Source organism: Ochotona curzoniae, unplaced genomic scaffold, assembly GCF_017591425.1.
Source record: "Ochotona curzoniae isolate NIBS_2020 unplaced genomic scaffold, NIBS_Ocur_1.0 contig_2723, whole genome shotgun sequence".
Classification (NCBI taxonomy): domain Eukaryota; kingdom Metazoa; phylum Chordata; class Mammalia; order Lagomorpha; family Ochotonidae; genus Ochotona; species Ochotona curzoniae.
In genome coordinates, this window is record NW_024465573.1 from 20,871,888 (window position 1) to 20,884,840 (window position 12,953).

General features: G+C 47.0%; 1 protein-coding gene across 1 annotated transcript in view; it reads left to right on the forward strand.

The window, feature by feature from the left end:
- ZBTB16 (zinc finger and BTB domain containing 16) overlaps window positions 1-12,953 on the forward strand; it is a 183,166-nt gene that overhangs the window by 109,197 nt on the left and 61,016 nt on the right. Inside the window, exon 4 of the mRNA XM_040976966.1 lies at window positions 10,680-10,766. Within this exon, the coding sequence (XP_040832900.1) occupies window positions 10,680-10,766 (87 nt within the window). The remainder of the gene's footprint in view (window positions 1-10,679; window positions 10,767-12,953) is intronic.

Sequence of the window (12,953 nt, forward strand, 5' to 3'; positions counted from 1 at the left end):
CCCAAGCTAGCCTCATTTCTCTGTTGTTCTGGGGGATATATTTGAGTTGTAAAGGGGAAGTTGTCAGGGCATGTGTGAGCCAGGAGTGTGAGCCAGTTTCCAAAGCCTTGATTCACTGGGAGGCTCAGGGAGTGGGCAATGGAATGACATTCTGGTTAACTGGTCAACCAAGAAAAACTTGACCATTTTAGTCTTTGAAAAGACTTTGTGAAAGTCCATTTTTGTACTTTCAATGACACTTGGGAGCATTAAGTGGTATATTGTGTATCAATGAATTAACCTGATATTAGATTGCTAATCCATGTATCATGATGTTGGTTGTTAATGTGCATGGAGTTACTGGTGTCAGCAACTGCAGCACCAGCATTGTCACTCTTCATGGCAGGGACATCGTAGCAGGACCCCTTGGATTCTGGGTAGGGAAGGGAGAGAGAAAAGTTGCTGTTCGGCTTTGCGCCTATGTGTATGTTATCTTGTTCAAATTTCCCTCCCAAACTTTTGACCTCATTTCTGAGAGGTGCATCTGGAGTTTTGCAATGCTGAATCTCTGCCTTTAGAAATTTATCATTATTTCTTTAATGGGTGAGGAACTCTCGACTTAGAGAGATTGGGGATCTAATGCTCTTGCTGTGGCTGTTGGAGAGCTAAGTTGAAATCCCAAGATATGGGCATCAAAGTCCAAGTTCTTCCCTGCTAAACCTTCAGTGGTGGTAACATCACAGTGCACCTTTTGTTCAGACTGAACCCTGTCATTCTCTTTGGAAGCCCAGCCTGGATATTTGGGAGGGCTGGGGCATTGAGCCCTTGTAGGAAGCAGGGCTTCTGCTCACAGCCAGTGGAGTTGTCAATGGATACTTGGATATAGAGCCCTGCGGGCTTCTTGGGGAGTATGGTGGTTGTCCCAGTTGGGAGGACATGTGAAGACTTCAGAAAGGCTTTGTACCTTGTCATTTGTTGAAGTAGGATTAGCTAAGGATATTTTAACTTGAGAGCAAGCAATACACACACATCACAAAGGCAACTGCAAGCAGTATTGTAGAAAGATACTAGGAGTAGGGAGTGAACAGGATGAACAAGAGATTCTTGGGAAGAAGAGGATAAAAACCTTGCTTTTTTTCATTTTTCCTTTGTCCAGGCAGGATTGTGGATCTTAACCCAGTGGAGAATGGTGTGTATGTGTGTATACATTTGTACATGTGTGCGTATAACCCACTGCCCATCCTAGGTATAGGGGATCAGGGAGGAAGGTGACAGTGGCATCTAGGAGCTGAGGAGCCATCCCATAAATTGTGGCAGAAAGCCACATTAGGATCTCTTTGGTCTTTTCACTTATTCATACACATGCCATGACTGCATGGCTTGTCTCTCGTAAACAAACAAAGTTAGGAACACCTGAAAGCCCAGGAGTTCCCTGGAACTCAGGGGTCAGCCTCTGGCACAGCCGCACAGGCTCAGACGAACTCTGGCTAATGATTCTCCCAGTGTCTGGACTCTCTGTTCCATTTCACCCACCTATTAGAGCAAGGAATTCCCCATTGACGTGGCTCCTGCTGACTGGACCCAGGAATCCAGTCCTGGCTTGGTCCAACAGCCAGCACCTGCCTTTCCAACACTGAGGATCATAAGTATTTCAGTTCCGTGTTTGAGCACACTTAGTTTTAATTGCTGTGTGCTCCCAGTTTCTTCTACCAAACTCATTCATGGGTTCTTCTCCTTGGAGGTGTCTCAGTTTAAAACTTGTTATTTATAGATGAGACATGAAATGACTCGTTCAAGGTCATACCGTTCAGACAGTGACACGTGGGACTGAGTCCATTTCTCTTTGTCACCCTTTGGGAAATCTTGAGGGCTCTGGGCAGCAAAAACCTCCTTGACCTAGTTATCCATCTACTCTGCCTCATCGAAGGGGGCCTGCTTCACCTCCTAGGGGAAAGAATATTTTCATCCAAGAGCCCTGGAGAGTAGAGGATCTTACCCACCCAGGCAAATCCATTCACTGCAGATGGGCCTTTCCTCTAATAGGCTGGGGCTAGGAGAGTTATCAAATGGACTTCCGGGGGGGTCTGGCCAGGGGTTGGCTTCTTGGAGCTCATTGGCTTGAATGAAGTGAGATTATCCTATAATCACAATGATTATGGCTTCAGTACCTCCCACATGCCAGGTACTTCATGAAGACTGTTGTTTAAACTACTGTGTGAGGATAAACCCCACTTGAAGGAGGGAAATAAGGTTATAAATTTGATGCCAAGAGCACCAATTTCACCATTTAGTAGAAGAACCTCAGTACCATGTCTGGACATTAGGTTTTCTGAGAATTCAGGCTAAAGGACTTGGGCGTTAACTTCACAGAGATTTCCTGGTGGCAGGCACAGTGCATTTGGAAGGAAGTCTCAGTTTGATCTACCACAGCATGACTGAAGTTCCTTTTGTAGGTTATTATTATTATTATTATTATTGCTCTTGTATTATGACAGCTATGCCTTGATCATCCGATTACAGAAGTTGCATGGGAAGAAAGAGGTTGGAAGCAGTGGTCAGTGAGCCCCCAGATGAGTACTTTAAGACATCAGAAGATTTGCATGATTTTAAATTATAATAGATGCACCATGCTACTTGTACTCTATTTAAAATAATTTCACTTAAATTAGCTTGTACTCCTTGGTTATCTTCTGTATGAACAGAGGGAAGAAATAATGCCAATAGATTGTGGCTGTGAACCGTGAGGCGAGCTGAGTTGGGGGAGATACTGTTTGCTTGATCCTCTTCCAGGAAGGGTGACTTGACCCTGACTTAGCTTGTATATGGTTGATTGGTTGGTTGGTTTCTATCTTCTCTGGAGTGCACAGTGGTTAGTACCTTCTGTCTTTATCTTTTGCTGTGCAGAGGAAGTCTCCCGAGTGAAGACTCGTGAAGAGTTTATATCTTCTTCCCTTCTGTATTGCTTTGGTGGGCAGGGATGATAACATTTTCAATGTTGTGATATATCTGTTGCATGCATTTGATGTTTGTGTGTATATCTCAGTGCAAAACTGGGGATAAAATAGTAACAGGATGAAATTGAGAAGAAACAGGCATGGTGGGCTGAAGACTGCTTATCATGGGAGGACTTCAAGAAGTTCATGGGAAAATGGTATTAAAAGGTACATTTCTTTTGGCACAGAATTTATTTTAAATCATGGATAGTGTTTCCATAATATACATATTTTCAAACTTCATATGCATGGATTTCAACTTTTTAGCACCAAAACTAGCTTTAATTCCAGTTTTCTGTTAATTTTTGGAAGTACTCTCTGTTTTCATGAGTCATCATTCAGCCAACCTTCTAATATACACAGCCTGAACCCAGTCTTACGGGTGAAGAAATAAGCTCAGAGAAAGATCATTTGCTTCTGTTGATGGTGTCTAGAAGTGGAGGAACTAGGATTTGAATATGAATTTGTTTGATTCTAGCAAGCATGTTTTGGACTGCTGTGCTGTGTAGTTGTGTGTGTGCAGTGGACCTGGGCCGTGTTGCTCAGCCTATTGGAGTACCTGGTGGTGCTGGAAGTGGTAATAAAGGGGCTTCCGCACCCTCCTTGACTATGAAGGTAGACCTGTATTTCCTTAGTGAGATGGGAGACAGCAACCTACCACAGGATCCCATTGCAAGCCAAAAGATCCGGGCACCATGGAGCTTCCTGGGAGCCTGATCTTTATTGGATGGAGTAAAGAACAGAATTTTAGATACTGGGATACTGCAGTCTTTGCTCTTGATGCATTCCAAGAACTTGTGTCCTCCAAAATGGTTGTAAAGCCAAACACAAGGTCACTGATGGCAGATGGAAAGCCAGCCACCTTAAACCCCAGAAGTCTCCTCTCTCTGTTGTTCAGCCCAGGCTGCAGGATACCTGCCAGTGCCTTTGTCTACCCCACCTTTGACGTGGGGACCTGCCCCTTCAGTACTTGCTCCCTCCCAGTCCTGCCAGGCTCCGAGGACTGCCCCCAGCCTCATCTACCACAACAGCAACATGGGCTAATTGATAGGGCTGGTGGTTTTCGACTCAGCGGGCATTACCCACCTGCTTCCCCTTTTCTCTATGAGGTGCTGCGATTTTTATTCTGTTGATAAAGGACAAGAATGCACAAGGGCTGGGGAACAAGCGTGCCTGCAGCTCCTCCCCTGGGCACACATCCCCTGGAGGGGAAAGAACACGCAGTGCTGGCCTTTGGAATGGGCAGTCAGTGTACTGTTCTCTGTCTGATAAGAGGTACTGTAAATAAAACTGTACACCGTGGCCTGCTGTAAAGTGCTCTGCGTCTGTACTCATTGTTCTGACAGCTTGGGCTTTTTTTGGGTCTGCTGTTGGGTACACTCTGTACTTCCTTATGTAAGCAGGCATGCATATCTCATCAGAACAGTCAAGATGTTTATTTTAAAATCTCAAGGAATTAAAAAAAAAGGACACACCACTCACCATTAGATGCTGGCAAACACTGGGTGTTTTTTCAGTGCTTCCTTTTCTCTCTGTGTGGTTTTTTTTTTTTTGGTCTTATTATCGTAGCGTGAGAGTGGGAGAGGCTTGGGAGAAGGAGGGCTTTGTGGATTTTTTTTTCCTTCTCCCATTGGCTTCTGTGTTGTTTCCTGGAAGAGACACCGCTGCACAGATGCCTTCAACGTCATCAGCTGCCCCTTCTTAAGTGTGCAGGATTCTACACCACCCCACCCTCTTCTCTCATTTCTGGTTGGGGCAGGGAGAGCGACTTGAGGTTGTGAGTCTGTGGGGTGGGGGAAGGGTGGCAGTGGTGAGGAGCTTGCCACTGGCTTCTGCTAGATTTCAGTTCTGTTGTCACTGGGCTCCTGGCATTTAGAGAAAGCTTTCTGTGTTTGGATGTGCTTTCCTGTGTGCTCTCGCCTTTGATTCCTGTGTGCAGTTGTGGGTGAGCTTCAGCACAGAGTGAAAGCTGCTCTCAGCCCAGCTCCAGGCTCTTTCCTCTAGTCCCCGCCTAACCTTTTCCAAGAGTCAGGAAAGTTAGGGAGAAAATGGTAGAAAATCCCCCTTGGGAAGGCAACCCCCTTAGAGCATCCTTTAACCCTCATGCATTGGGCCCTGGGAGGTGACTGGGGACAGAAGTGCCTGACTGTCTCTTTAATAGCTGGGGTTGTTGACTCTCAGATGAGCTCAGTGACTGGGGTGGGGGATTCCCCCAGCAGATCTCTGCCAGGCGGTCCGTGGCTCTGGCCTTGTGGGGTCTATCTGGGCATAGGAGGGTCCCTGAACCCATTGCAGGATGTGGCTGTTCGCTTCCTGCCTGGGGAGAATGTGTGGCCGGCTGGGCCAGAGCTCCTTTCTAGCAGCAGCTGACAGCCCCACTTCCTCATCTGTGCTTTCCTTTCCTCTCCTGAGGACTGGCCTGAGGACAGCCAGAGGCCTTGTCCTTGAGTGTTTCAAAAAGAGGCAGTGGAGAGTCCAGAGCTTGTAGAATAAGGACTCTGCCACCCCCTAGGGGACAGCTTGGCAGTGCCCTCAGTGGCCGCTGCCTCCTTCTCAGGCCACTTCTGCACCCAGGAAGCTGCCCGAAGATCTGTTTAATAAGCAGTTAGTGGATATAAGATCAAGTCAGGCCAGGCACCGGGCACCAGGGCACAGCAGAGCCAGGCAGATGCTTACCTGCTCTTGAGATACTTAGTCTGCTAGGGAAGACAGAGCCAGGAGACCAGGGCAACTGAATGGGCTCATGAGTTGAGGGCGGGGGGCTGGGAGGGAACTTGGGAGGCAGGTCAGTGAATAGCTGCTGATGCTGACGTATTGGTCTGATGACAGATGTTTCTGCTCCACTCAACAAAACAATCACTCACCTTATGTTGGAGGGACAAGGGCATGTGCACATGTGGTGTGGTGAAATATGTCTTTACAAATGTGAGACTCACTTTATACAAGATAAATGACTCCCACATAACTGTACATTGAATTTCAGTAAAATCAATCATACTTTAATTGCACAAAGGGAGTTCTTTCTTCAAAGAATCGTGACTGGTAGTGACAGTAGCTGCTACTTCGGCAGGTCTGTACACCTGCTGGCCATGTGAGAGACGAGCACCCACCTTGTCATAAGCCTCTGAAGAACAGACTCTTGATGCTCCCACTTGGCAGCATGCTGGGGGTTCCAGGCCACTGGGGTTCAAACTGTGTCTGATTCGAATCCACAGGCACACAGAGCATCAGTGATGGCGCACACGTGCTGAGTGCTCTGTGATTGCTTAGGAGCTTTGTGTTCTTCCTTGGTTATCTCCTTTCATCCTTGCAGCAGCCTCTGTGAGGCAGGCAATAAGCTCATTCCCATTTTCCAGCCTGGAAACAGACTGATTGAGGCATGAGGACTGCTATGATGAGTCAGTTGCAGAGCCACTTCCGGAACTCCGTTCACCCGCTCCTGGATCGGCTGTCCGGATGCCTACATGGGGTTCCCCAGTATCTGTGATCCCCAGGGAGAATGGCATGGTGCTGGCCCACCTTATCTTCCCGCAAGTCTCCCTCTCCCTCTGCTGTTTAATTTCTCTCCCTGTCATCTGTCCCTTTCCTGATCCTGTCCCCTGCTGTCCCATCCATTCATCCTGATGGCCTCCTTGTTATGGCTTTGCCTGGCAGAGGAGTCCCCAGAAAACTTCCATCTTATATTTGCTTGCTTAAAAAAAAAGTCAGCCTTCCTCTCTGGACTGCAGGCTCTATGAGGGCAGGATTCTATCTCTTTGGTTTGCTTTGTATCATCTCCCTTTTGACGTACTGAGTGAACCTCCCACCACCAGCCCCTGTGTGCAGGAAAGGTAAGAGGCAGTGCTGGTCATCTCAGAGCTGTCCCCAGGGTTCTTCCCTCTCCAGGATAAGCCCTGGAGTAGGTCCATGTGCACCTGCTGTGCTCAGCTGGCATGACCTCTATTCCCTCCACCATCAACCCTCTACTGATGCTTTATAAATGTAGGAGCAGCTGAGTGATGTCACCGTAGTGCATTTTGGGAGTAGCCATGTGGTTTATACACACTTGAGTTGCTTTGAATGCAAACCTGACATACTGAAGGCAGCAACGAACAACATATGCACAGTAAACAGGCAGAGACTGTCTTATTGATTAACAGATGAGGCCTCTATTATCGATCAAAGCTTGGCGAGGAAATTTATCACTTTTAATTTCAGGACTGCCAAATATTTCTGCCTCTGAGCCAGCCATTACAGAGACAATTTAAAGGCACCAGCCTGCTTAGAAGATAGAATTCCGTCTGGTTCTCTCTGCTCAACTCCTATAGCTATGGTTATGCCTGTCTCTGCAGTTTGGCTCATCCTGGAGAGCTGGAGGGAGGATGGTAGTGTATGTGGGGGGTCAGAGTCTCAGTCTCATGGTGGGGACAGGAGTGTTGGGGCTTCTTGGCTGGTACTGGCAGCGGGAACCAGCATCTGTTGTTTCCGCATTTGAGGACAGGGGCCCTTCACATGCTCTGCCCGGTTCCGTGACTTAAGCATGTGTAGGTGGAATGTGGAGGGCTTTGAAGGGGACCAGATGTGGTCAGGCGTGGGCCATGCTAGCACCCTGGACTAGACCTTGTGGATCTTCATCTGAACTTTTCTGATGGTGCACATCCGGCCCTTTATGTCCTATCCACCCTCCCGCGCTCTCTGCTTTGCAATCATTAAAGTGAGAAGCTCTTGTAAGGGCCCAGCTGGCAGTTTTCTGAGACGCCCTCTACCCCACAGCTCTTTGAAGCTTGCACACCGTTGGGCTCCTTGCTGGGTCATGCAGTGCTGTAGCCTGAGGCCCTGCCCACAGGAACCCATCCCTTCCCTGCCTACATTTTTCTCCTAGGGTCTCTGCCCCGTGTTCTGTAGGGAGCTGTGAGAACAGCCAAGTGAAAAATAAATACAGTGAAAATCAGATCCCTCACAGATCCACAGAAAATCATTGGTACCTAATGATTTGGGACTTGAGGGGGCGGGGATGGGGGGTTCTAATTGGAGGGAGATGCTGCTGCCCTCAGGCCCTTCTTCCCTTCCCTAGTCAGCTCTGCATTTTGAGATGCAAGTGCTATGGTCAGCTACCTCTGCAGACACATTGTGGCTGCCTCCCTGTCATCGTTGGTAAGGCATCATCTTGGCTCCTTCTTCAAAACTCAGTAAGCCATGCACCAGGTGCTTGGCCAAGGATGGCCTGCAGCTTGGAGGGACACCCAGAGGTCATCACGGGATGTTCCCTGTTGCCAGATGAAACCCAATGCTAGCCACCTATGAAAAATGACAATATTTGTTTTCAATGCTCTTCAGGAAAAAGCAATTTTGTATCTTCTTTGGGATCCTTGATCATTCATTTCTTCAATCAGACAATGCTTACTTGCTGAGCACCTGTTTAGAATAGATCTTGCTCATTATTAGGAATGCAGGCATTATTGAGACAGACAAGGTCAGTGCTCTCATAGGACCTCACATTCCAGACCTGCGCTAGGGTCCGCGCATTCTCAGCTGGCCACAATGCTGCATCGTTGTCCAGGTCTATGCTCAAGCAGTGCGCATGATGAGTTACATTCCTGAAGTATTTGATGGCAGAGGCTTTCAAACTTGTAAGTGGTAGAACCATTTTTTCCAAATCCAATTTTACCCAAAGCCCTGATGCATAAAATGGTAAATGAAGTTCTTTCTCTCTCTCCTTTTTTTTTTTAATACAAAAGAAGAGCCCAGATCTCACCTTTTTAATGCAGGAAGCATATTTGTAGATGAGAATAAAAATAAAAGGGGTCTGTAAGCCCAGGGGTCCTGAACAGAGGTTCGACAATGAGGCTGCCAGGGTTTGAGTCCACTTCTACCATTACCCACTGGGTGACACTGGGCAGAATACCCAACTTCTCTGAGTTGAGTCATCTGCTAAGTGGAGCGTACTTGAAGTGGTTGTTGTTAGAGTATGGTACATATTAAGCACTTGGCAACAGGCTTGGTTTGGAGTAAAGCCTTGGGAAACCCAGAATGGTTTGAAATCAGTACTGTGGACTGCTATTCCATTTGGAAGAAGTTTTGACTCTCAGAAGGCTCCAATACAAAAACCACCCAGGCAGTTATAGACGAGTTGAGACAGGTTTATAGGAACACGTACAGTGCAGATGGGAAAGGGCAGAACAACGAGGAGCTGGAATGTGGTATCCACAGGTTCTGGTCCTGAAAATGGCATGGTACCAGAACAGAAGGAAAAGTGGGGATATTCGGGCAGAATGGAGCCTCATCCAGAGAGGGTCTGGGGAACAAGCCAGCTGTGGAGATGGCCAATTCCCTGAGATAGGTCCTGGGGAATCTCAGAGTTAAGGGAAGGCTTCATAATTTGTGTGAGCTGTTGCATCTTGTTGAATGAGGAAGCGGTCTTCAAGGCTCCTGTTACTGGTGGTGTGCATCTGAGGGTGACTGGTGGTATGGATACCCTTTGGGTTGTGGTATGCTCTAAGCATGACACAGCTGGTGCCTGCATGGGGCAGTGAGTCCCAACATCCTGTGGAAGAGAGATATGGAAGTAGAAAATGCCAAGGTTTGTGACAGGTGACCTGCGATTAGATGATATCTTAGAGTCTTTAAGACTACTAGCCAGTAGTAGAAAGTACTGTATGGTTTGGCCATGGTGATATTATGCTGAGACTTGTAGATTATGATTCTAAGAAATTTTATTACATGGAGATACACTGACTTGATTTGGTGTATCTATAGCTGAGTTTGGTAAGAAGTTCCCACTGAGGGAGAGACAGCTGTGCATGAGATGACTTGGTCCCCAAGCAAGGGAGTTGATGGTGGTGAGAAGTAGTGACAAGCCCACAGGTGTTTGCACTTAGCACAGCAGAGTCTGTTATCTGGGTCATATAGGCTGCACCAGGGTGTCAAGAAGGGTCACCTCACCCAAACATGGCAGGGAGCAGGTCTCAAAGCTGCTGCCTCAACAAGGAGCAGGACCTCCAGCCTACTCCATAGGGGTCAGCGGGCAGGAGGGAGCATGGCAGAGGCAGAGGATGGGTGGGATGTGCAGAGGTACAGCAACAAGGAAAAGGTGGCTGGGGAAATGGGAGCAGGAGTTAGGATGTGAGAGATGGAGCAAGAAAGACAAGCACTTGGAGAGGTGGTGAAGAGAAGCAGCGGATGGGGTTCAGACTTTATCCTCAAGGCACCTGGGTCTTTAAAGGTCAGGTTCAGGTGGTGGTGGTTGGAGGCAGATGGTGAATTTATAGTTTTGGACATCCTCAGTCAGAAGTTTTTATGAACATCCAAGCAGACATATGTCAGCAGTTCCTGCATTCCCCCAAATGGTGAGTGAGGTGACAGGACACACTTTTTCACCGTGAGTAGCATCTACTCCTGTCCCTCCTCACCTGGAGCTGGCCCTTCTGAATCCCCCTGCTTCGTGGAGTGTCTCACCTGGAGCTCATCTCTGTTCACTGTGGGCATTCTGTGTCCCTTCTCTCTGGATGACTCCTGGACATGGATATTTAGGGCTTAGTGAGGTGGGTAGTTACTTCTTGGAGGAGGGTCTGGGGTGGCTATTGGTGTCCTACAACACTGCCTCTCTCTGGATCTTCATAAGTACCTAATAATCTTTCCCAGAATCCACCTGTGGGATCTTTGCTGAGGACCACCCCCTTGTGCTAGTGGAATACCCTGCTTGTGCTAATCACCTCTCCTTCCTTGCAGCGGGTGCCAAAGCCTTTGTCTGTGATCAGTGCGGAGCCCAGTTTTCCAAGGAAGATGCCCTGGAGACGCACAGGCAGACCCACACTGGTGAGTTGACTTTGCTCCCTTTCTGCAAGTTCCCCACTGTCTGAGAGTACATGAGGATGAAGCATCTCAGTGGCATTCTCCTTGTAGCAGATGGGATGGTCAATCATTTCCTTGAGGAGCTGTGGGCGGGACTGGGCTGCTGCCACTAGCAGCTACTCCTGTGTGTATGGCTGACTGGGCAGCAGCTTGCATGTGTGACATTGCCCCGACCAGAATAGCTCTGCTGGGCTAGGCTGGAATATCTGTTACCAAAGCATTGAGCTCTCATCCTCACAGAAGCATCTGCTGTGTTCACACTGAGGCCTTAAACATCTGGGATGCTATTGTATCATCACCTGCCTTGGTTAAGAATTAAGAAACCTCTCGTTCTATCATAACATTCAGAAACTTCTGTGTGGCCACAAGGCCTGGTGCAAGATTTGAGCCACTGTCCAAGCAATCAGTCTATATGCAAAGATGTGTTCTAACCATATCCACTATAAATGATCCAGCTTTCTTTAATTTCAAAGCATCGATTTCACAACATCAACGTCTTGTAATTGGTGTCACTGTTGGTGCAGCTCACACTTCCTGAATGTTCATGGTGTGCCAGCTGCTGTTCTTGATAGTGTACATGACAAGACAGGGGCAGTCTTTCAGTCACTCTAACGTAGGAGGCTGTTCCCACATCATAGATGACAAAGAAGGGAGTCAAAAACTTAAAGGAGGGAGAAGGCCAAAGGCAATAGAAGCATAGGCATGATGGAGCCTTGCAGTTCATGGCTTAGGCCTCTAGGTTTTAATTCTGAGGCCCCTTCTTGTTTGTGGCACTATACATAAATAAACTCTCTATTTGGAGTTTCTTAAACCAATGCAATGATAGTAGTTAGTTATCTCCCTTATAGCAGAATTTTATTATGGAGATGAAATATTTTGTTTGAGGTGCTTTGTAAAGTGTTTGACTCACAGTAACTACTCTGATCGAAAGGTAGTAGTAGATGTATTTAAGTTAATAAGTATTTATTGAGTTCTACAATGTGCCTAGCACTCTGTGAGCATTTAAGGGAGAGCAACATATGACACAGAGGACATTCTTGCCCCCTCATGGAGCTGCAATTTGAGAACCAGTATCAGCAAATAACTGTGCTCTAACATTAGGCTCTAACAAATGCTAGAAGATATGCCAACTAGATGAAGGAACCGCTGAGCTAAAGCCAGCCTGACAAATGCTAGAAGAAAAAGCAGGAGAGGAGGTAGAGAATGAGAGAAAAGTACTGTTTGGATATAATAGCCAGGGAAGAAGGCCTCCCCAAGGAAATAACTTGGGTAGGGTCTTAAAGTGAAGGGGTGAGGAAGTGTAAGCAAAGGGAACAGGTGCTGGCAAAAGTCCCATGGCTGAGTTGAGCTTAACAGGTCCAAAGAACAGCTTGAAGGGCAGTGTGATTCAATGTCAGGCAGTGACATGCGAGTGCTGGAAGAGGAGGGTAGAAATCAGGTAGGTCTCTGGATCCTAGCACTGTGGGGTTTATTCTGCATGTGCTGAGCTCACTGGAGAGGAAAAAGATGTTTTAAAATCAGTTAACAAGGAACTTAACAGATAAAATGTATAAAGAACCCCTGGGACTCAAAAATAGAATACAGATAGCCAAAATAAAGAGTGGTCAGTGGATCTGAATAGACATGTTTCTGAAGACAAACAGACTATGAATACGTGAAAGGATGCTGAGACCAGTAGCCATCAGAGAGATGTCAGTGAAAACCATAATGAGTTACTACCTCATATCTACTAGGATGAAGCTATAAAAGAATATTGATACCAACAAGTGTTATGACAAAAGTTTGAGCACTTTTACACTGTTGGTGGGAATGTAAAATAGTACAATCACTTTGGAAAACAATTTCCTAGAAGGTTAAATGTAGAATTATCTTAGGATACAGCAGTTCTTCCCTTAGGTATATATCCCAGAGATAGGAAGATATATGTCCATGCAAAAAAATGAACAGGACTGTTCATAGTAGTATAGACACCGACTGTCAACTGATATGTGGTATGTCCATACAGTGGAGTGGAATTTGGCCATTGATGGCGGGGGGGGAGGGTACTGACACATGCTATGGTAGGGAAGGGTGAGCATTCACATGCTTGGTGAAAGAAGCCATGCACAAAAGGTCCATCTATGTAAAATGTCCAGAATAGGCACACCCATG